Raw genomic sequence first — 23,025 nt, forward strand, 5'->3', positions numbered from 1 at the left:
GAGGGACGAAATTCTGGAAGGAATACTTTGGAGATGGAACTTACCAGCCCTGACCATTAGAAGGATGAAGGGTGGAAGGCAAAGTCACCCAGTCCTCTTTGGGCTGGGGTTGTGGGCAGTGCAGGCCACAGCCAGGCAGGCATGACAGCCAAACCAGGATGAAGGAGCCAGGAAGGCCTGGCCCACCCTGGGCTGGCTCCGGGTCTTCTTGGGGGATATTCAGGTTTGGAGAGGTTCGTTGGCAGCTCTTCTCCTAGACACTGCTACAGCCATGTAGCATGGTGATTAAAAACCCAGACTCTCCAGCCAGGCTGTCTGGTTTCAAGTCTTAGCTCCATCACCTATTTGCTGTGTGCCCTTGGGCAAGTGGCTTAACCTCTCTGAGCCTGATAAGTGCTCTGTAGCCCTCTGTGATAACCACGATGACTGATGACCGAAGAGGATGAAAGGAGTCTATAAAATCATCCCTCTGAGACACCCTTTGTATACGGTGAGCATGGAGAAGGGGTTAGGTCTGAGACCTGAGAGAGAGAAAACATCACCACCACCACACCAAGACCCCTGCCCTAACTGGCCTGGTTTGCGGGCCTGCGGGAAGCCTGCATCCCAGGGGTATGCACAAAAAAGAACTGGGCCCGCTTTCCCATCCCTCTCCTTTTGCCCTTGTCTCTGCTTCATCTCTCTCTGTTTTGATGTCTCACATCCTTTTTCGTGACCATCTCTTCTTTCTCTCCCCATCCTCCGTGTCTCTCCCCTTCCCGACGCTGCCTCAAGTCTTTTCATCAAAGCGAGGAGCCTCCCAGTATCTCCGCCCCCGCGCCTGGTTGGGGGTAACATTGCGCATGCGCCGTCCGCGCCCCTCCCTCTCCACCCCCATCCCCTGTTGGCGTCCGGGCCTCGTCCCCTTCTGTCGCCTTCTCCTCCCCCATCACTTCTCTGGACACCGACACCCCATTACTCCAGTCTCCCCAGTCTCAGCTTTGGTCTCCAGCCCCATCCGCCCCAGGTAAGATGGGTAGAGTTGAGGCCCACGGAGAAGGGGAGGGGCGAAGCATCCTGCCTCCCGAGATAAACAAACCCGGGGAGGGGGCGGCCTAGACTGAGGAGCCTGAAGCCGGAGGAGAAGAATGGGGGGCTGGACCTGGGGGAAGTGCTAGGCGCTGGGCCCACATACCAGGGTCCTCTGAGGGGTAATGGTCGTCGCTGTGATTGCCCAAAATCTAGAACTGGGGGCGTGGGAGCCACTGGGGGCCTTGGAGCTTCTGGGGGCTTAGACCCTGGACCCTGTGAGGCGCTCTCTCTAACTGACCGCTGTCTCCAGGATTTGCCTGAAAGCCGCCCCCAACTCTGCACCCACCCCCCCGGAGGGCCATTGAAGACTATGACTAAGACAGATCCCGCTCCGATGGCCCCTCCACTCCGGGGGGAGGAAGAAGAAGAGGAGGAGGAGGAGGAGCTGGTCCCCGAGGCCCCCAGCCCCACCCAGGAGCGCCGGCAAAAGCCTGTTGTGCACCCCTCGGCACCTGCCCCCCTCCCCAAGGACTACGGTAACTACCCTCCCCACCCTGCAATTTGGTCTGGAGCCTTGGGTGGCCAGGGAGGTTGGGCTGAGCTCTGCTGGTGATTCTGGGGGCTTTGAAAGTGGTCCAGGAGAGTCTTGGCCCTTGGACCCCCCCTTCATTAATTTATTCATTCATCCCTTGGAGAATGGAATTGGAATAATCCTAATCTTTGATTCATGACACATCATTCAATCATTTAGTCATTCAACAAACATTTACTGAAAGCCTGTCATGGACCTGGCTCTATGCTAGGAGCTTGGAGCAAAGCATGGAGCCACACAGACCCAGTCTTTGCCCTGAGAGAACTTACAGGTCTCAATGACAACTTACACAGATAACAATATAATATAATATAATTGTATAATTACAAGACATGATGAGAATTGTGTTTGTCAAGAATTGGATGCTGCAGGAGCTTTTTAAGACATGGTTTCCATGAGGAGGTAGCGTTTGAGGAAGACCCAAGGATGAGTTGGGGTTTAACGAGGGAAAGGGAATACCCAGAGAGATAACTGCAGGAATAAAGGCTCTGAGGTAGGAAGTTGTGGAGCAGGGAGGATGGCCTCTTGGAGAAGCTGTAAGTGTCTAATCGTTCACCAAGCGTATTTATCCATTGCTACTACTCTGTGGCAAGCCTTCTTCTGGGTGATAGAGATTTAATGGTGAGTGATCCAGGCATGATCCCTGTTCTCAGGAGGAAACAAGTAATAGTTAAATCTGGTAAGTTCAGATGGAGTGAATGCTATAGAAGAAATAAAAGAGGGACATATAATAGGGGGGCCCGGGGGCAGCACCTTGAGATGGAGTGGTCAGAGTGGGTCTTTCTGATTTTGGTGGCATTTAGGCTGAAGCCCGGAGCATGAGGAGGAATCAGCTGTAGGAAAGCTGGAGAAAGAGAGTTCCCGGCTGTGAGCAGCAAGTGCAAAAGCCCTGAGGCAGGAACAGAAGACCATCCTGGAGCTGTAGTTAGGGAGTGATGGGAGCTGAGGTGAGGGTTTGGCAATGACTAGATCTTGGAGGGCCTTAGGGGCTACTGTGAGGACGTTGAATAAGTGTGATGAAGGGAGAGCAGTTGGGGAGATACTTAAAAGCAGCGGAGTGGTGGATCTGATTTATATTTTTAAAAGTTCCCTGTGGCTACTGGATACAGAGGGTGGAGGGGGCTTTTAGGAGATGTTGGCTGGGAATCCCCAACAGCTGTGAGTTCAGAAACTAGACACCAGGTTCAAAGAGCTGGCATCGCTAGGATAGGGCAGGAGGGATGGCCTCTGTGGCCATATCACCCGCTAGAGGTGGGTCAGAGAGGCTCGAAATTGAGCTCAGTCTGATAGAAAAATAAAAACGTTACCTGGGTGTCCGGTGCAGGGAATCCATGCCAGGAAACTGGAAATCTCGTTTGGAAATGTAGCTAGATGTGGTTGGGGCCCGTGGCCTGGTGGGAAGTCAGAGGGTGTAGGCTGCTCCCTGTGCCCCACCCCCGCCTCCCTCAGAATCTTGCTCGTAGAACAAGGAGGGTTTGGTCACAGAACATGAAGGAATCTGGAAATGTGGTCTAGGAGAGAGAGAGGGCTAGGGTGGCCTCAGTGAAAAACTGTGTATTTGTGTATTAAATGTGTGCAATTAATTCAGCAGACATTGATTGAGCACCTACTGCATGCCAGCCGCGATGGTGGGCCTTGGGGGGAAGGGAGTGAACAGACAGCATGGAAACGTAGTGCTTACAGCCTAGTGAGGGAGACACGTGAGAGAGGAAAAGAGGAGAAAAGAGAGAAGAGGAGAAACAGGAAAAGAGGGAGAACAGGAAGGAAGGAGCAAACAAGTTAACGTTAAGTAGTGGGATGCGCTGTGATTAAAGAAAGAAAAAAGGGCCCGGGATGGAGAAGGGCGCAGGCGCTGATTTACACAGGGTAGTCTGGGGAGGCCTCCCTGAGGAGGTGACACTGGAGTAAAGCCTGCAAAACCCCGAGAAGCCTTGGGGAAAACACTGTCCCAGGCAAGCAAAACAGCAAGTGCAAAGCCACTGAGACAGGAATTTGCCCGGCGTGTTGGGAGGACAGAAGGAGCCAGTGTGGCTGGGTGAGGGGGAGAGGGCAGAGAACAGACGAGCCCAGTTTGTGCAGGGCTTGTGGGCTGTGGGGAGGACAGTGGGCAGTACTCCGAGTGTGTCGCGGGTGCTGGGGGGGGGCGGAGCCAGGGCCGGGTCCTGAGCCAAGGAGGGCTGTGACGTGTCTGGGGTTTCAAAAGGAGCACACAGGCTGATTCCTGGAGACGCGGTGTCTGTGGCCCTTTCCCGGGCTGTGTGGCATCCGGGTGTTCATTTCCTCATTCATTCAGGATGCGCCGAGCTCCTGCCTCGGGCCAGGCCCTGTGCCGAGTGTTGACAATACTACAGAGAGCACCAGTCATCAGAGCTCGGTCGGGGGAGATGCACGTTCCTCTAGACCCCCACCCTGGCTGGCTGCAGGTTGGATCCTGCCCATGGGTACATTTTAATGTATACTGCATGGTATTTGAAAAATTGAGATTTTTCTTAAAAACCAGGTTTTTCTGGCCTTTTTACAATTTGAGATTTAGCCAGACTGTGCCCATTCTGTGCCAGGGCCGTAGTGCGCTAGAGCAGTAGCAGACCCCCCCGCCAGGTCCCAACCCCCAGGGTGGGGGGGGGGCACGTGCAGACTCAAAGTACTGCACTCCTTCCACACTCTTGTTTCAAGGAGTGAAGTTTGCTGCTCTGTAGGATTGTTGGATCTTCCATCTTTGCAAGACACCTGGGGCATCCAGAGTTTGATGTGAAATCTCCTGATCTTGAAGCCTCATGCTGGCCACAGAGAAAATGTCTGTGGCTCGTGCACCATACGGTTTGAGACCATGCATTAGAGGATCTTAAAGGCAAAGGCCTAGAGCTGCCCTGCCTCAGGATGGAAAGAGGGGGTCAGCTTGCCTGGGGTGACTTTGGACCTCTTACTACCCTAGCCTTCACATTCTTCGATCCCAATGACCCAGCGTGCCAGGAGATTCTCTTTGACCCCCAGACCACCATCCCTGAACTGTTCGCCATTGTGCGCCAGTGGGTGCCCCAAGTCCAACACAAGATTGACGTCATCGGCAACGAGGTAAGATACTTGGGAAGCCAGGGAGGGAGAGGATAGGGTCCCTCACATGTTTGGGTAAACCTCTCTGGACCCCGGTTCTCCCAGATTCTGCGTCGAGGCTGCCACGTGAATGATCGTGATGGGCTGACCGACATGACACTGCTCCACTATGCGTGCAAGGCTGGGGCCCACGGAGTTGGTAAGGTCCAAACCCCTAAAGCATGAGCCCCCGCACCTAGGCCCCCAGACTGGACACCCTCAAAACCACTCAGAATCCTGGCCTTCAGACCGCCACCCCGAATCCGCAGCCCATGATGCCAAAGCGCAGTTCCTGAGGCCCAGGGCCTTCCCCATGCCCTGGGCCCAGGCTTTGGAGGAGGGGACGCAAGTTGAGCTGGGCTGTTGCGCAGGGGACCCCGCTGCGGCTGTGCGCCTTTCGCAGCAGCTGCTGACGTTGGGCGCTGATGTAACGCTGCGCAGCCGCTGGACCAACATGAACGCTCTTCACTACGCTGCCTACTTCGATGTGCCCGACCTGGTCCGCGTGCTGCTGAAGGGCGCACGGCCAAGAGGTGAGCGGGAGGGTCTGGGCTGGGAGGGGATGGGACCCAGGCTAAGAAGGAGGCTGGAAGCAGGAGGAGGGTGTGTTTGGGGGAGGAGGTGGGGGAAGGGCAAGGGGACCTGGATCCCAGGAGATAGTGGTAGGTTGGAGGCAAGAAGTGTGGGAGACGGGGCCCAGACATCCGTGACCCATCCCCAGGGCTGAGCAGGAACTGGTTGGGAGGGGCAGGGCTCTGCATGCGAGCCTGTGGGAGGCACTGGGGCCTGCGGGTTGTGAGATGGACCTGGGGAGGCTGTAAGGTAGTGTTGGGGGGCCAGGCGAGGTGCCAAGGCCACTCATCCGGAACCCTCCTCTCGCCCACAACCCAGTGGTGAACTCCACATGCAGTGACTTCAACCACGGCTCAGCCCTGCACATCGCTGCCTCCAACCTGTGCCTGGGTGCAGCCAAATGTTTGCTGGAGCATGGTGCCAACCCGGCGCTGCGGGTACTGCACCCCTGGCCCAGCCCCCAGTGTCTTCCTTCTTCTTCCTTCCCCGCCTTTTCCCGGCCAGCAGAGGATGGGGGGGGGCCAGGACCACTTACGTTTCTGAAAGCTCATTACAAAAATCATTTGTACACTCAACAAATGAAGTGATAGCTGGTATTTACCATCACATGGTCCCATTCCAGGCTTAGGATCTCCCGGGGCATGGCTTCCCTAAGATCATGACCCAGAGACTGAAGTGTGACCTTGATTCCCTTGGCTCCACCCCTAGTTCCACCCTCAGTTACTTGGAATCCCTAGCCTTAGGTTGAGGGTGGATTTCCTGGGGGACATGGTCTATACCTCAGTGCCTCACCCCTTCTTATTCCCATGTTGGCCTAGGGTATGACCTAGTTCTACCATGGCTTTACCTAGACTGGGGTCTCTGGGAGCATGGGCTCAGCGGAGGTTCAGCTTGTGCCCCTGAATCCTCACTTCCTTTCTTCCCATTGGCCCCCAGAACCGAAAGGGACAGGTGCCAGCGGAGGTGGTCCCAGACCCCATGGACATGTCCCTGGATAAGGCAGAGGCAGCACTGGTGGCCAAGGAGCTGCGAACCCTGCTGGAGGAGGCTGTGCCACTCTCCTGTGCCCTCCCCAAGGTCACGCTACCCAACTATGACAACGTCCCGGGCAATCTCATGCTCAGTGCACTGGGCCTGCGCCTGGGAGACCGCGTGCTGCTGGATGGCCAGAAGGTCAGAGACTGGGGAAAGGTGGGGAGGGCGGGCCTCCGCCCTCATGCCTCAGAGCTGGGTCCTTGGACAGAGTGTAGACCCTCTCCTTTGGCCACCCACCCTCCCAATCATTCCCACAGTTGTTCTGTGAGTGCTTCCTTTGTGCTCCACCCTGGGCTGAGCTCTCGGCCCAGGGAGGGAAGACAGATCTGTCACCTGACAGGGACAGCCCAGAACAGCCGTGGCTGTCACCAGGAAGCACAAGCAGAGTGATCAGTGCAGCTATGTACCTGTGAGTTCTCCTGGGCCTTGTGGGCCCCAGTGAGGGCCCACCTCTGCTCCCAGAGTGGTCAGTACTTGGGGGAAAAAGAAAGGACGGAACGATCAGGGGTATGATGGGACGGATGCACGCCAGGGTCCCACGTAGGGGGAGCAGGTACAAATGCCCAGAGGGCAGAGAGAATCTTCATTCATCCAGGTATTCCAGCTTTGATTTCTTTATCTGGTGTCCCTCAGTCTCCATGCTGGACCCAGCCTGCCCTTGGAAATTAAGGGCTGTGTGAGTCCAGACCCACTCTTGTGGAGCTTTTTCTCTGATGAAGGAGACACAGCCAGTCAAGGAAGCCCATCAGTAAAATAATTTCTGGTAGCAGCAAGGGCTTTGAAAACCATTAAATGCTTGAATTTAGGGGCGCCTGGCTGGCTCAGTCAGTAGCATGTGACTCTTGATCTCAAGGTCGTGAATTTGAGTTGGACGTTGAGATTACTTTAAAAAAATTTTTTTTAGCTTAAAAAAATGTTTGGATTTAGTAAATTGCCCCTGGCTGAGGACATACGCAGTCAGTTTTGGAGCTGGGGTGCTCCAAAGGCTTCTGTGAGGAGCTGACGTCTGAGCTGAGCTGAGAGGGGAAGGAGCTCACCTGCAACAACATGGAGGCAGAGGAAACCGCAGGTACAGAGGCCAAGAGGAGGGAAGGGGTAGCAAGACAGGAAGGTGAAGTGGAAAGGTCAGCAGGGGCTGGATCACACCCGACCTGCAAGCCACTGGAAGGAACCTGAATTTCATTGCTTGTACCGTGAGAAATCGTAAAAGTCACATTGTGTTTCCCGATCAAGGGTTCTGCACGCATCAGCCCCACCTGTAACACCTTCTGTACCTGAGCTAATCAAATCCATGTGACAATTCTGAAAGCAAAATGGGTTGACTCTCCCCATTCTACAACCCAGAAAACTGTAAGAGGCTGAGAGAGGTGAAACCTTTTGTTTGAAGATAAGAACAATAATAACAATCTGCCCCTTAGAGAAACAGTATAACACAGTGGTCACACACTCAGGCAAATCTCAGCTTTGCTGCTTTCCAGCTGCAGGGCCTGGGGCCACTGATTCTACCTCTCGGGGTATCAGTTTCTTCATCTTTAAAATGGAGCTAATAACAGTACCCACCTCAGGTAGTTGTACGAAGCTCAAGTTAATTAAAATCCGGAAAACCCTTAGAATAGGGCTTAGTGCATTCCAAGAGCTCTCTGTGTTGCAGGTCCTCTTCTGATCCCCACACCAGTCCTCCAAAGCAGGCACTATTAATTCACCCATCTTACAGACAAGGAACTGGGGCTTGGAGAGCGAAGCAGCCTCACACAATGATCATAGCCATACCCACTGAGGGCTCACAGCGACTAAGTGAATTTCCGTATATTGCAAATGTTCCAACCAGCCTATGAAGTGCTTTGCTATCTCCATTTTACAGGTGAAACTGAGGCCTAAGAGGTCATTTGACCAAAGCTGCAAGATAATAATAATCAACACTCACTGATCCCTCACTCAGCACCAGGCCCTGTTCTGAGGCTATAACAGCCCTGTCCAATAGACCTTTCCATCTGTGAGGTTGGAAATACTCTGTGTCTGTATTGCCCAGTAAAATAGCCATGAGCCACGTGTGGCTATTGAGCACTTGAGACGTGCTGAGTGCAACCAGGGAAATTAAATTTTAATTTAATTTCAGTTCATTTAAATTGTTATATGTGGCTAATGCCTGTTTACTGCATTGGACAGGGCAGTTCTATAACCATCCTATAAGGTACGTGTGATTTCTGTTCCCATATCATAGATGAGGACACAGAAGCTCAGTGACGTTAAGTCATATAGCCAGTAAATGGTGATGTCCAAACCGATTTGAGCTTAGGGCTCCCTCATCCACTCTCCATGCTGCCTGTGTGCCAGTGATCTATCATGGCCTCTCAAGGACCCCCCCCCCAAAAACCATATCCTCCCTTGTTTTTTCAGACGGGCACACTTCGGTTCTGCGGGACCACGGAGTTCGCCAGTGGCCAGTGGGTGGGCGTGGAGCTGGATGAACCCGAGGGCAAGAATGATGGCAGTGTTGGGGGTGTCCGGTATTTCATCTGCCCTCCCAAGCAGGGTCAGTCACACCTGGGGCTCAGAAGGGGTGGTGGTGGGGTCCCCTCCGTAGTTCTGATGCTGGTGATGGGGGTGGGCAGAGGGCAGAGGCTTGGACCACTCCCAGAGCAGGCTCTGTCCCTCCAGGTCTCTTTGCCTCTGTGTCCAAGATCTCCAAGGTAGTGGATGCACCCCCCTCATCCGTCACCTCCACACCTCGGACTCCTCGGATGGACTTTTCCCGTGTCACTGGCAAAGGCCGCAGGGAACACAAAGGTCAGAGGGGGAACCTTCTGGGTGAGGAAGGCGAGGCAAGCCAATCTGAGGATATTCAGTGGGTAACCCAGCTTCGGTGACTCAGTTTCTCCCCAGGCTCAAACTCCTGTGTTAGAGGACGATCTCTGAGTTCTTCACTTCTATGACTCCGTTTCTCCTTTGACGTAGTACTGGCCCCCCACCCAGTTCTTCAAAGGATCTGTAGGTTCTCTGCCTTCTATGACTTAGTCTCCCCTCAGGTCAAGGGTTTTCCCCAGTTTTAGGGAAGCATCTATGAGGTTCCTGGCTTTAGTGACTTATCTTCACACCCAGCTCCTTCTTTCTTTTTAAAAGGATAATTTCTGGGTTTCTGACTTCTGTGACTCAGTTTTTCCTTTGGCCCAAATAACCTCAGCTTTGAGAAAGGATTTTGGGTTCTCCAGGTTCTTGACTCAGTTTCCCCTCAGGCCTAACACCCCCCCCACCCCCAGTTTTCTGGCAGTTGACTGTTTCAAGCCCAAAGCCCTCTTGGTTCTGGGGAAGGCTCTAGAGTTCCTGATTGGAGTCAGGACAGAATTTCTATCTTGGGTCTTTCTGGGTGGCATGGGGTCCCCAGGGCTGGCATCTGGGGACCCCACTCCCTTCTCCTGTACCCTTTACCTCAGGCAAAAAGAAGCCCCCGTCATCCCCGTCTCTGGGCAGCCTGCAACAGCGGGAGGGAGCCAAGGCTGAGGTTGGAGACCAAGTCCTTGTCGCGGGCCAGAAGCAAGGGATTGTGCGCTTCTATGGGAAGACAGACTTTGCCCCCGGTGAGGACAGTGATCTGGCAGGGGTGGTGGGGGGTGGGCAGGCAAGACCTTGAGACAGCCTGACACCCCGCTGCTGCAGGTTACTGGTATGGCATTGAGCTAGACCAGCCCACTGGCAAGCATGATGGCTCTGTCTTCGGTGTCCGGTACTTCACCTGCCCCCCACGGCATGGAGTCTTTGCGCCAGGATCCCGAATTCAGAGGTGAGCCCAAATACCAACCCCACCCCAGGGCGCCTCCCAGAACCCTGACTGCCCACCCGTCAGGTATCTCTTCCTCTCGGACCAGCAGGACAGTGTGGCTACGCACCTCCACGCTCTAGCTCTTTCTGCGTAGGCCCTGTGGGTTCAGCTCTCCTGGCCTCTTGTGACTCTGACCCCTCCCACTCTTCTCATGTCTCCCCAGGATTGGTGGCTCCACTGACCCCCCTGGGGACAATGTCGGAGCCAAAAAAGTGCATCAAGTGACAAGTGAGTGGGGGCTGGGTGTAGGAGGTAGAGGAGGGGTGAGGGTTTGGGGACAGGAGGAAGGTATATGCTTGTGACAGAATCTCCAGTACTTAAGAGGGGACATAGGGTCCAGGAAAATGATGAGACAGGATCCCAAAGAGGCCAAGTGCTATGGGGGGTAGGGTATGGGGATGTTAACGACAAGGCTCTGGGCAGGCACTGGGGACATGCGTAGGTGTGGGGGATAAAGGGAGTATTACTGACATGAAATCCAGATGGGTGTTGAAATGTGGGGTCCAGGTGGGTATTGGGGACATGGATAAGTATCAATGACAAGGAGTCTGGTTGGGTATTGAGGGTCTGTCATCCCCTCACCCAAGACCTTGCCCTCCCCTTCAGTGACACAACCCAAACGCACTTTCACGACAGTCCGGACCCCAAAGGACATTGCATCAGAGAACTCCATCTCCAGGTGGGTAGCCAACCCTTGGCCCACCTCCTGTGGGATGTTCAGGGAGAGGTTGCACGAGGCCATTGGACATAGGGATCTGGACTTCTGGTTGGGGCTGGAAATAGAGGTTAGGAAAACTTGTGACTAGTCAGCTTACCCAGAAACGGTTTTTAGGGAGTGAGGTCCCACACTGAATTCTGGTGTCTTCCACTCTTAAGGGGCAGGTAGAGGAGGCAGAACACCTTCCACTTGGAGCCTGAGAAGGCATAGGCCAGACAGGCAGGGACAGAATCCAGAAAGGCCAAATCCCAGACACCTGGGGAAGAGCAGGAGTGGGGGTGGGGTGGGGTGATGAATCCAGATGTTCCCGTATCTTGCATCAAGGTGTGACAGACGTGGTTCTCCTTTCCAGGTTGCTCTTCTGCTGCTGGTTTCCCTGGATGCTGAGGGCAGAGATGCAGTCTTAGAGGCCTGGCTACCTGACAGAGCGTCAAAGAGTCCCCTCTAGCATCTCCTGACACAAGGAGCCCCCAAGTCACCCTGAGATAGAGATTCCCAGTAACACATCCAGAATAGAGACCCCCATTAGCCAGCCCTCGATCACTGAGGCCCCATTATTAACAGATTCCCTCATGATAACCCCCAAATACAGACCCCATGGTACCCAGAAAGAGATTCCCTGAGTGTAGCACCTTCAGGCTAGTCCCTGTCCCCAACCCCCAGAGCAGACCCCCCCAGTAACATATTTCCACATCACCTCAAATGATGGTGACCTCTACATCATGCTCCAGAGCAGAACATTCCTGAGTCGTTCATCACTGGATCAGAACCCCCCCCCATAACAAAGACACCCCCCCCCATCAAATCCCTTTGAAATAAACACAGGTCATACCTCCAGAGCAACAGAGTAACAACCACATTTAACGTCAGTCCCCTCAAGATGTTGTGACCCCCATGGTCACCCCAAAAGCTTACACTGCAATCAAAGACACCCTACATTAACAAATCCCTGCTCTTACCCCTCAAGAAGAGACCCACATTATCTAGCCCACTCTCACCCCCAATTTACAGACACCAAAACAGTCCTGGAAGTGCTAATTACAGGACCCCTAAGTCTTCCTACCCTCTGCACCCTCAAGAAACCCCCAGTGCCTTGTATGAAGCCCATCCCACACGGCCCACAGCCCCAGTGCTGGCCAGGCTCCCAGAAAATTCTCTATTTTTTAAGTAATGACTTCCCCCTTTGGGGGACCCCAAAATTTGGAGGCCCCATTCTGGGACTCTGGGGATCCCAAACCCCAGAGGACATGTCCCAAATTCCCGTGCCCCTAAGTCCTACAGCCCCTAGAGGACCCTAAGGCCCTAACTCCCAGGATCCTCAAATCATGGAATCCCCAAATCCCCAGGGAATCCCAAATTTAAAAATTCAATCCCAAGCCCCCAGGAAACCCCAATCGTGGAGGTCCTTGTGCCTGGGATGGAGGAGACTGCAGTCAGGATATGCATCCCGGGCTCGCAGGGCACCTCAAGCCCTATTCATAGGCACCAGGAGACCCCAAACAGGAATTCTCATCCCTGGAAACCAGAGCACTTCAATGCCCTGAGTCGATGGATCTCAAGATACCCAAATGCAAAGAGCCCCAGCCCCCAGGGAACCCCAAATCCTAAAGCCTCCATCTCTAATACATGAAGGGCCCCAAGGCCTTGAGGGGATCCCAAATCCTGGACCCCCTATTTCAATCTACGTTCTGGTCACAGGTCCAAAACACCAAATCTGAGTCACTGGCCCCAAAGGACCTCACAGCACCCGGGCCAGACCAACAGCCTGAGGGAGAACCTAAAGGCCCAGGGGGTCTAGGGTGGACCTGGGGCCCTGACCAACATGGACAGCTCACGACTGCCCCTTCACTGCATGTCCCCGAACTCAGCATGACTCCTGTCCCCTTCAATAAAGACGTTTCTATGGTTTGTCTGCGTCAGGTCAGTGTTTGGGGAGTTGTGGGCTTGCCTCTGGACCCTTGCCGGGGGAGGACGAGAGAGGAAGTCCTTCCTTCAGTCTAACTTCCCTGCGGAATGGGCACGGAATGATTTAGCCTGCGGGAAGTCGTTCTAACAGTCTTGTCTCCTTCCGGCGGCTTCCCTTCCCACCTGGCCCCTTCCAAGGCTTACCCCTCCCATTTGGGGCCCACTCCGCAGTGAGAACTGGCAGGGTCCTGGAGCCTGATTGGCCGGTGCCTGATGAAGACCCGTCTCCGAAGGATCCCCAGTGGCTCAGGGGCCAGGAGGTGCAGCCTATCACTGAAAGAGGGCGAAGGGGCGGGGCAATATTGGGTGAGAGCGCCGATTGGGTGGAAGGCGGACGCTTAGGCCCTTTGAGAGTTCCCGTTGGTCTGAGGAAACCTGCGTCAGGAACGTGGGGCGGAAGTGGCTGGGAAGGGAATGGGGGTGTTTAACTCGGGTGCTGGAGGGGACACTGGTGGACGGTCAGTTTTGGGGGTGGCTGGGGATGGAGATGGGGGTCCGAGAGGGCTGAGAGTGGGGACCTGAGGAAGCTCAGATGGGAGTCCAGGGAAGCTCAGAGTGTGGAATACTAGGAGACTCGGGTTGGGGAGTCTAAGGGGTTCAGGTAAGGAAGAAGGTTGGAGAGGAGTCGGGCTCCGGACTGAAGGCCCAAGGTTGCTGCAGGGAAGGGGTCTCGGGAGGAGAAGTGTGAAAGGGGCCGGAATGGGGAAATCTCAGGAGACTCAGATTGGGGGCACATGGGTGTTAAGAATGGGGCATCTGAAAGGGTTTGAGGCGGGAAGAGGGTGCGTGGTGTGACTTTGAATATTGTTAGACAGCCAGACTCATGGTTGCTTGGTAACCTGATGTTGTTAGGATGGGGTCTCAAACTGAAGGGGCTTTGGGTGCAGCCCTGGAAGCTATGCGTGGAGCTCTTGAGAATGGCTCCCGGTGAGGTCAGAGGATGTTCTCTGTGAGAGGCTTAAGAGGGGCAAAAATGTGTGTAGTTTGATGGGCCCTTGTGGATGGAGTTTGGGGCAGCGGGGCAGCGTTCTGGGTGCACTGTGTCCGGGTGGCTTTTGAGGTGCTGAGGACTCGGGTTTTAGAAACCAAGTAAGTTTCCCTGTAGGGCTGAGGTGAGGCCCTGGCCCTTGATAAAGCAGAAAATGGGATCATAGCCTGAGGGTGGGAGGCTTGGTGACTTCAGAGTGTCCTCCCCTCCCCCACAGGACTGGGTGCATGGAGTTGGTGTCGATGGAGGATCAGGACGCCAGGGTTCCAGCCCTGGAACCATTCAGGGTGGAGCAGGTTGTCAGGACTTGGGGTGCAGAGGGTGAAGATGGGGACTAGAGGGTGGGAGATAAGAGTAAGGGTAATGACTCCTGCGTCTGTGGGCTGGGACTGCTCCCTCCCTCCAAATTCCTTCTTACCCTCAGGATATAGCCCCGCCCTCACCCCCCACTTCCCACCCCCAAAATGGACGTTAGTCCTTTGAGGTCAGGCCCTGGCCTGTCTGGGAACATCCGGAGCCTCTCTTCAGAGTCTGCTCAGTGATACTAGGGCTCCTGTGTAGGTCTAAGGGCTGCACCTTCAGGGGGCTCTCTATCCTAGGCACCACCTGTAATCTACTATGTCCCTGACTTCATCTCCAAGGAAGAGGAAGAGTATTTGCTTCGACAGGTAACCCCAGCACCCTTCTGGTTTGTTTTTCCCTCCTTCCCAGATCCCTCCCCAAACCCTAGGTTCTGTGTGAGAGAGCCTAAGGCTGCAGTGAAGATCCTGGCAGGAAGGAGAGTGCCACCCAGCACCCATCCTTCATCTTCCCTGTTTCTCTCGCAGGACCTGCTGGGGCCTGTCAGAAAGAGCCTTTCCCAGGAGGCTTAGGGGAAACCAAAGTGATGCTTAGAAAGGTAGTTATTACGCAGCTCAGACTCCCTGTGCCCAGTCCAGCCTCCAAAAGAGATGAAATTGCTAGAAACAGATTCCTTATGCTAGAAACAAGGACGTTACAAACCTCCTGCCCTCTGTGCTGAGGTAGCTCAATCCTGCTATCATAGAGAAAAGGGGGTTACAAACATAGGCTGAGATAGCCCAGTTCGGGCCCTTGAGGTTGGAGGAATTAAGAATTTGCAGTTTCAGATTTCTGGGCTGACATAACCCAGGCATCGGAATGCTACAGGGTAAACTCTTCCCTCTGCTGAGATGGCTCAGCATAGACCCAGCCAGAGTCTTGGGAACAAGGTCACCAAGCACACATCACCTGTGCTGAGATGGCCCCGTATTCTGTATTCTATTCTTAAGGTTTGGGGAAAAAAGAATTTACAAAGCTCAGAGCTTTTGCAGCCTCAGACTTTAGTTACAGAGCACAGATCCTCCTTATGCCATCCCAAGTAGTCTTGTCTAGTTGAGTCCCAGGAATAAGTAAGCAACAGGACACAGACTCTTTTTTTTTTTTTAAGAGAGAGGGAGAGAGAGAATCTCAAGCAGACTCCCCGCTGAGCGTGGAGACTGACGCAGGACTCCATCTCAGGACCTTGAGATCATGACCTGAGCCAAGATCAAGAGTCAGATGCTTAACCGACTGAGCCACCCAGGCACCCCACAGAACACAGACTCTTGTGCTGAGGTAGCCCATTCCGGCACCCCACAGAACACAGACTCTTGTGCTGAGGTAGCCCATTCCAGCCCCATAACTGTGAAAGGAATGAGGAGATTATTGAGTAGATTACAGACTTCTTGGAGATTGCCCATTCTAGACTCTTGGTATCTTGGCATTGGAGAATTTTCAAAGTACTCTCTTTGCTATATGCTGAGATAGCCCAGCCTAGCACATTTCCTCCCCCAGGTGATAGGAACAAAGAGGTTCCAGAAGTCAGGCTGTGCTGAGATAGCCCAGGATTCAGGAAATTACAAAGGGCACACTATTTGCTGGGTTAAAAGAGTCCAGTCCAGCCCAGAGCTCTGAGTAGATTCAGACCACGATTGTGTAGCTCTGGTTCCTTTCCTTGATCCTGGTAGACACAGGGGCGAGGGCAGACAACACAATCCTGGGAACACTGTCTCAGAGAACAATCCCACAGACTTTGAGATGACCCATTTCCATCCTAGGTAGAGGGCCTTATGTTGACCTGGGTGGGAGAATCAGAGTGGTCCTGAAAAAGGACTGACCCGTCCCCACCTCCTAGGTCTTCAATGCCCCAAAGCCAAAGTGGACCCAGCTCTCTGGGAGGAAGTTACAGAACTGGGGTAAGTGTCCCTGCCTGGGGGCATGGGCAATTTGGGGATGTAGGCTGGGGCAGATGGCTCAGGTTGGTGACACTGGGTGGGTCCTTGAGGGTTCAAGGGGTTCCAAGGGCCAAGAGGATTCTGAGGGGTGAGCAGAGGTTCTGAGAGATGAGGGATTTCCTGATGAGTTGGGGGTATCTCAAAGTGTCCAGGGGTTTGAAGAAGTTAGGATGCCTTGGAAGCGTCGGATGGTGGTCTCCAGAGTCAGAGGTTTCCCAGGGTCAGAGTGCTCCCAGCCACTGGGATATCCCTAATGGGGGCTGCAGGTGCCAGGGCTCCTCGGTTGGGTGTCCTCAGGACCCCATTGCCCTCTCCCAGGTGGGCTCCCCCATCCCCGGGGGATGGTTCCTGAGCGGCTTCCTCTGTGGCTCCAGCGCTACGTGGACAAAGTATCTGACCTCAGCCTTTTTGGGGGTCTCCCAGCCAACCACGTCCTTGTGAACCAGTATCTGCCTGGGGAGGGCATCATGGTGAGCACACATCTTCGCCCCGACCCTCAGACCTCTGATCCATCATGGGGCAGGGCATCGTGTTGACCCACCTCTACTCATTAAGCAGCCACATACCCCAGCCAGGCATTCACCACCCCCCATCCCAAGCAGGGGCGCCCTCCTTGAGCCCCAGAGGGTGGGGGGTGTGGACTCCTGCCCTGTCCAGCCCTGGTGCCCACTCCCTAGCCCCACGAGGACGGGCCACTCTACTACCCGACCGTCAGCACCATCAGCCTGGGCTCCCACACCATGCTGGACCTCTACGAGCCGCGGCAGCCAAAGGATGATGACCCTGCAGAGCAGGTGGGCCCCGAGACACTGCCCCAGCCACTCGTGGGCATCCCGACATCCCACCTCCTCCAAGAGGCCCCAGTCCCTCCCTGATACTCTTCCAGACACCTTCTCCCCATCCCCTCATGGAATGCACCCACATCCTCCCAGACTCCAGCCCCATCAATTTGCAGGGTGCCCTAGAAATGATATCTGTAGACACCCCAGTACCCTCACCTGCTAAATGGATGCCCCGATGCCCTACGGATCCCCTGGCCCCACATGTTCAGAGTGCTCCAATAGCGCAAGGTCCATATACCCTATGCAGGACTCCCCAGTACTCCAACAGGCACTGATATCCTCAGATACCCCAATACCATGTACTTGCAGGTGTCCCTGACATCCTCTTAGACATCCTCTCTCTGCGCACTGCACAGGGCACCCCAACACAGACCACTCTGCCACTCCAGTAGTGTAGACCTGCCTTGTAGGACAACCTCAGATTCTCCTTGGGTCCTCAACCCATGACTTGCTGCTGACAGACCCCCCCCCAGATATACCGACTCCCTTCTGTGAGGGCTGCGTATGATAGCGGCTTCCCTGACCTTTCTCTGAGTAATGCATTTCCCATACCTCAGGGTTCACAGAAACTCCCCTGGACACCCTGATCCCAGCTGCTCCTTTTTAGCCCTATGTGCTCCTGGATAGGCTGACACCCCCTTCTACTGTGTGGGTGTCCTCAAACATCCTGATGTTTGCAGACAGGCCCAGACCACACCCGCTCCTGCCCACCTCACTGTTGCCCCTTCTTCGCTTCAGCCAAGCCCTCAGTCCAGTTCCATCCAGTTTCCTAGGACTACTGAGCCCTGGGTCCAAGCTGCAGCCAAGGGACTGCTGGTCCTTGCCCCTCCCCCACCTGCGCCCACTAACCGAGTCCCGTAGGATTTCCACTCCAGAGCTTCTCCCAGGGAGCACGCTTGCCCTCAGCCTTGGCCCCTGGGAACTCGCTGACCTACTCACTCCCCCCACCTCCACCTTTAAAGTCCGCTGATCACTCTAAGTGCCTGACTTCTGGGGACCCGCTGACCTTCAGCCCGCCCCGCAGCCCCAGTCCCCACCCCGGCCAGCCACCTCGCTGCTGCTGGAACCGCGCAGCCTGCTGGTGCTCCGAGGCACCGCCTACACGCGCCTCCTCCACGGCATCGCAGCTGCCCGCGTGGACGCGCTGGACGCCACCTCCCTGCCGCCCAACGCCGCCGCCTGCCCGTCGGCGCGGCCCGGAGCCAGCCTGGTGCGCGGCACGCGCGTCTCGCTGACCATCCGCCGCGTGCCCCGCGTGCTGCGCACGGGCCTCCTGCTCAGCAAGTGAAGCCAGGCGCCCGGCCCGCTCGCATTCCCCGGCTCTGCGCCTCCTCCCTCCTGGCAGCTGCGACCCTGTGACCTTCGAACCCTGGGGCTGAGGCGGGAGGCCCCCACCCCCACCCCCACCCCCACCCCCGCCGCGGGTTATTTATTTTCCCTGTAACCTTGTGGGAACTACAGGAAGAGGTCGCATTTCAAATAAACCAATAAAAATCTCTCTGGTTTTGGATTGGGGGGGGGGGGGGCGCAGATGCGTGGGTTCCTGAGGGGCAGTGTCTGGGACCTTGGGTGGTGTGGGCCCTGGGGTCAGATGTATGGGGCAGAATCCAGGGCTCTTGGGTCAGGGTTCTATCAGGAAACCCCTTAGGTGGGATGAATGGGGTGAGCCTAGGTTCAGCTAACTGGCTGGCTAGGGAGGGAGGAGTTAAATGGTACTGCTGTCACCTGAGCTGGGCATCAGGTTACCTGTGTCCACGTTCTGCTTGTTGGAAGGTAGAGCTGAGCCTGCTCCTGGGCCTCTGGCTGCCCAGGAGCCAGGGAGAGGGCTCTCACTGGGGATCCTCACTGACTATCCCCAGGCTCACAGCTATGGCCCTGCCCCCACCTCTGGGCCCTAGACTCCTCTCAGAGCCCCTCAACCACCCCCCTGGAGGCCTTAGGGAACTGGACATGGCTGGATGTACCATCTGCCCTGCATCTGGAGAGGAGAGAAACAGGTAGGGGCTGGGGCTTTTGAAACTTGGGTCCCAAAAGGGTGGGGGCAGTAGTGGGGGCATTTTGAGGGTGAGAGGTACTGTGGCTATGATCACCTAGGGACGTGGCAGAGGGAGCTGTGGAGAGGGGTAAGGTAGGGTGGATAATGGGCACGTAGGCACCCAGAGGCCTGTCAATGCTTCATACCTCTCAGACTGGACCAGGCCCAGAAACTGGGGTAAGATGCCTTGGACCCTCCCCAACACTTCCAGGGTGGGTGGAGGGGCACTGAGCCTGCTGCTGTCCCCTCAGATTGCCAACACCCTCTTCCAGTGAGGACCCAGCTGGGGGCAAACACTGTGAGGTAAGCTGAGGTGATCCAGGCCCCTTGTGGCAGCCCTCACTTCCTCTCCCCCAGATTCTGGGGATGAGATGATGATTCTGGAAAAGCGTTGGGTATCTGTGGTGGGGGAGGGGGGAGCGGCGGAGGATGCTCTAGAAAATGACTTACCAATCACACTAGAAGATTTTCATTACTTTACCAACTGGGAGAGAATTATTTCATATTGACCCTGGTACGGTCCCATTCCTTGTAGGGATATCCAGCTCCATCACCTCTCCCTGTCCAGGCCCCCAGGCCCCATATGTCCATGTTTCTAGGAGCCTTGGAAACCTGGAGTCTTTGAACTAGAGGTCTTCAGGCCTGGTTCCCCCAGGAAGGACTCCAGGTGGGAGCCACCCTGGTGCAGACCCAGAGATGGACGCTGCGACAGGAGCAGCAGCAGAGGGGTGGCCCACCGGCTCTAACTCAGTCCCCTGTATTCCTCAGCACCTCAGCTCCGGCCAGGAGGTATTGGAGGCCGAGCAGGACAGCCTAGCCCTATGCCTGTTGGGGCTGGGCCTCCGGCTGCAGGACCGAGAGCAAGGCCTGGGGCCCTGGGCATCAGCCCGGAGCAGGATGGGCCAGCTGCAGGTGGGCAGCGGGAGGCCAAGCTGTGGGAGGGTGAGCAGGGCCTCAGGAGTGGGTGCCAACTTCCTGGGGTGGGAAATGGGTTTATTCCATGTGCCAGGTGTCTGGCTAGGAAGGACAAGAAGAGATGTAACTCCAGGTCCCAGACCTCTGGTGCTCCTGGTGTGTGGGGGTACGGGTGGGGAGTGGGGGGTGGTGTCTGACCTTGTATCCCCAGGCCCTCCAGGCAGACCTGCGTGGGGCAGCGGAGCGTGTAGATGCCCTGCTGGCGTTCGGTGAGGGGCTGGCACAGCGGAGTGAGCCTCGGGCCCGGGCATCCCTGGAGCAGGTCCTGAGGGCCCTCAGAGCCCACCGAGGCAGCATCTTTCGGCGACTGTGGTGGCTGCAGGCCCAGCTGGTCAGCTCTAGCCTGGTACGGCCCACCCTGGCAGTCCCTGCCCCAGGTACCAATTCCACACCCCCCATGACTCTGTCCTTTGACCAGGTATTTGAGGAGGCCAACCCACTGGATCAGGACTTGGAAGTCGAGGGGGACTTGGACGGGCCAGGACCTGGTGGGGTCTGGGGGCCCTGGGCACCCAGTAGCTACCCCAGTCCCGCAGAGTTGGAGTGGGACCCGGCAGGGGATGTTGGACGCCTCAGGCCCTTGGGGCAAAAGACAGCCTGGACACCAGGAGCTCGCTGTGAGCTGTGTGGCCACAGAGGCCCCCAGAGCGGGGGACAAGGCCTTGAGGTGAGAGCAGGTGGGGGATACCCCTCCCCCACAGGCACCCTTCGGACACCTCTGTGTGTCTCTTATTAAGGTACTTCTTGGTGGCTCTGTCTCTCCTTCAATCTCTCTCAGTGTCTCTTTCTCTTTTGCTGTCTCAATATTGTTCTCCCTCCCTCCCTCCTCCCCGCCTCTCTTGGTCTCTGCATCTTCTGTTTTCCCTCTTGGGGTCTCTATCTGCACTTCCTCATTTCCCCCACTCTCCCTCACTCTCCCCTCTGCAGCCATGTTAGCCTCCTTGTTCTGCATCCCAAAGTCACTCCTATCTCAAAGCCCCCCGACTCATGCCCCTTCATCTCCTCACTTCATTCCAGTCTCTCCCGAAATGTCACAAAAGAATTTTTTTAACTGAGTTTTATGCCCAACGTGGGTCTTGAACTCACAACCCTGAGATCAAGAGTCACATGCTCTACCAACCAAACCAGCCGGGCGCCCCTCCCAAATGTCACCTCTTCAGAGAGGCCTGCCCTGACTTCCAAACATGATCACTCCTTAACCTCTTTATTTCCTAACAGTACTTACCACATCTGGACATTGTACATTTATTTATGTGTGGTCTCTCTCTGCTAGAATATAAGCTCCATGGACGCTAGGACTTTGCCTGTGTATAGATTCTAGAACAGTGCCTGGCATGTAATAGACACTCATTAAATATTTGTTGAATGAATGAATAAGTAATGTCTCTTTTCTCTTGTTTTCTTCGGCTCTGCCCCCTCTCTTTCTCTCTCCCTGAGATCTTTTTCTTCCCCCAGAATCTCATCTCTGTGACAAGCCCATCTTGGCCCTTGCCCAACATTGTGTCTGTCCCTAGTTCTCCAAATACCCCACACCTCTCTTTCCCCACAGGACATGCTCATGTCGGGCTTCAACCACTGGAAACACTTGGCAGGTCACCAAAGATGTTCCCTGCTCCAGAAGTCTCAGGTGAGCAGGTCCTCAGCCACGGCTATCACTCGGGAATCTTGATGCCAAGTGACAGAAACCTAACCCAAATTGAATTACACAAAAGAAAGGGATGCTATTTTTTCATGTAAGTGAAAAGTCCGGGTGCTGCTGAAAAGATCTCAGGTGCTATCAAGGCTCAGTCCTTCCCTCTCTTGGGCTCTTCTTCTTCAAGGTGGTTTCCTTCTCAGCAAATGGCAGCCCCAGTGGCTAAACACTCACGTCCCACTGGTTGACCCGCCCAAGGAGAAGCAGAGCGCCACCAACCTACTGGCAGCAAAGTCTCAGGGCTGACTTCCACTTGGCCAGCTTGAGTCATGACCTACACCCTGAACCAATCACAGTGGCCAAGCTAATAGAGTGCTCTCATTGGCCAGATCGGGCTCACATGCCTAGTCATGGAAGTGGGGAGAGCCCAAAGGCCTGAGGGTGGGGAGGCAGGATGCCCTCCACCCCCTTCACACATTGAACCACCGTTATCAGGAAAAGGAAGACTGGATGTAGGGCAGGCACAGATATCCACCCCACTTGGAGATATTCCAAGGCCATGTGGGTTGGGTCCTAGGGTTCAGGGGGCACCGGGAAAGGAGGAAGTATAAACTCAGCCCTGTAGGTCTGTAGTAGTAAGGAAGAGTCCAGACTAAGTGTTACTTCCATCCATTCTGCTGCTGGCTGCTGTCTCCCCTTAGGACAAGAAGCAGGCATCTCCCAATCTCCAGGACGTGATGTTGGAGGTAGACCCTGGGTGAGATGCCTGGGAGATGGGTCTGGGGAGTGGGGAGCAGGGCTCATGGTGGCAGCGCACCACGCTCTTAACACTGCATTTCCCTTCACAGAGCCCCTCCTCCTGCATCCGGGCACTGCCTGACCTTCCTCCTCCTCCTCCTCTTCCTTTTCCTGGTGGGTGTCACCTTGCTCCTGCCACCGTCAGGGGGCTCCTGCTGCTGTCCTGCCCGACTGGCCAGGACACCTTACCTGGTGCTCAGCTATGTCAATGGTCCCCCCCCAATCTGAGTACATAGCCCGGACATATGTAATAAACGGTCACTGTCAAAGGATGTGTCTTAGTCCGTGTGGTCTACTGTAACAAAGTCACAGACTGGGTGGCTTATAAACAATAGAAGTTTGTTTCTCACAGTTCTGGAGCCTGGGAAGTCCAAGATCAAGGTGCCAGCAGACTGGGCGTCTGATGAGGGCTGCTTCCTGCTTCACAGATGGTCGCCTTCTCGCTGTCTCCTCACATGACATAAGGGGCAGGGAGCTTTCACATGGTCTCTCAATCCCTTCCATGAGGGCTCCACCATCATGACCTAATCCCTCCCTAAAGGCGTCACCTCCTAATATTATCACATTGGGGGTTAGGATTTCAGCATGTGAATCTTGAGGGGGCACGTTCAGACCATAGCAGAATGTGAGAAGATACCGGGTGATTGAGTTCAGAGTTTGGGATACAGCTCTGATGTCTG

General features: G+C 55.2%; 3 protein-coding genes across 6 annotated transcripts; all 3 read left to right on the forward strand.

The window, feature by feature from the left end:
• Window positions 1–848: 848 nt before the first annotated feature.
• Window positions 849–12,744, forward strand: CLIP3 (CAP-Gly domain containing linker protein 3). The gene is made up of 14 exons (XM_025854489.2): window positions 849–1,006; window positions 1,322–1,547; window positions 4,536–4,675; window positions 4,760–4,853; window positions 5,065–5,226; window positions 5,585–5,703; window positions 6,203–6,439; window positions 8,699–8,834; window positions 8,960–9,088; window positions 9,733–9,876; window positions 9,956–10,079; window positions 10,282–10,346; window positions 10,725–10,797; window positions 11,189–12,744. Exons 2-14 carry the CDS (start codon window positions 1,382–1,384, stop codon window positions 11,241–11,243), a joined length of 1,644 nt encoding a protein of 547 aa, XP_025710274.1. The 5' UTR covers window positions 849–1,006; window positions 1,322–1,381; the 3' UTR covers window positions 11,244–12,744.
• A 433-nt stretch (window positions 12,745–13,177) lies between these two features.
• On the forward strand, window positions 13,178–18,757 carry ALKBH6 (alkB homolog 6). 3 transcript variants are annotated; one of them, XM_025854565.2, is made up of 7 exons: window positions 13,178–13,259; window positions 14,007–14,085; window positions 14,389–14,457; window positions 15,963–16,023; window positions 16,381–16,532; window positions 16,740–16,856; window positions 17,929–18,757. In XM_025854565.2, the coding sequence occupies exons 1-7, from the start codon at window positions 13,216–13,218 to the stop codon at window positions 18,190–18,192; spliced, it is 786 nt and encodes a 261-aa protein (XP_025710350.1). In that variant the 5' UTR covers window positions 13,178–13,215; the 3' UTR covers window positions 18,193–18,757. The 3 variants fall into 3 exon arrangements, with proteins under 3 accessions (XP_025710350.1, XP_025710357.1, XP_073741451.1); XM_025854572.2 differs by having other exon boundaries at window positions 16,778–16,856; window positions 17,929–18,063; XM_073885350.1 differs by lacking the exon at window positions 13,178–13,259 and adding an exon at window positions 13,869–13,890.
• SYNE4 (spectrin repeat containing nuclear envelope family member 4) lies at window positions 14,451–22,610 on the forward strand. 2 transcript variants are annotated; one of them, XM_025854508.2, is made up of 10 exons: window positions 14,451–14,457; window positions 15,963–16,023; window positions 18,764–18,901; window positions 19,191–19,242; window positions 19,708–19,851; window positions 20,066–20,260; window positions 20,333–20,581; window positions 21,464–21,541; window positions 22,249–22,304; window positions 22,396–22,610. In XM_025854508.2, the coding sequence occupies exons 3-10, from the start codon at window positions 18,774–18,776 to the stop codon at window positions 22,571–22,573; spliced, it is 1,080 nt and encodes a 359-aa protein (XP_025710293.2). In that variant the 5' UTR covers window positions 14,451–14,457; window positions 15,963–16,023; window positions 18,764–18,773; the 3' UTR covers window positions 22,574–22,610. The 2 variants fall into 2 exon arrangements, with proteins under 2 accessions (XP_025710293.2, XP_073741444.1); XM_073885343.1 differs by lacking the exons at window positions 14,451–14,457; window positions 15,963–16,023; window positions 18,764–18,901 and having other exon boundaries at window positions 19,223–19,242; window positions 19,539–19,851.
• Window positions 22,611–23,025: the final 415 nt, after the last annotated feature.

This window comes from Callorhinus ursinus, unplaced genomic scaffold (genome assembly GCF_003265705.2).
Source record: "Callorhinus ursinus isolate GAN/ISIS: 27379988/994484 unplaced genomic scaffold, GSC_fseal_2.0 scaffold61, whole genome shotgun sequence".
Lineage (NCBI taxonomy): Eukaryota > Metazoa > Chordata > Mammalia > Carnivora > Otariidae > Callorhinus > Callorhinus ursinus.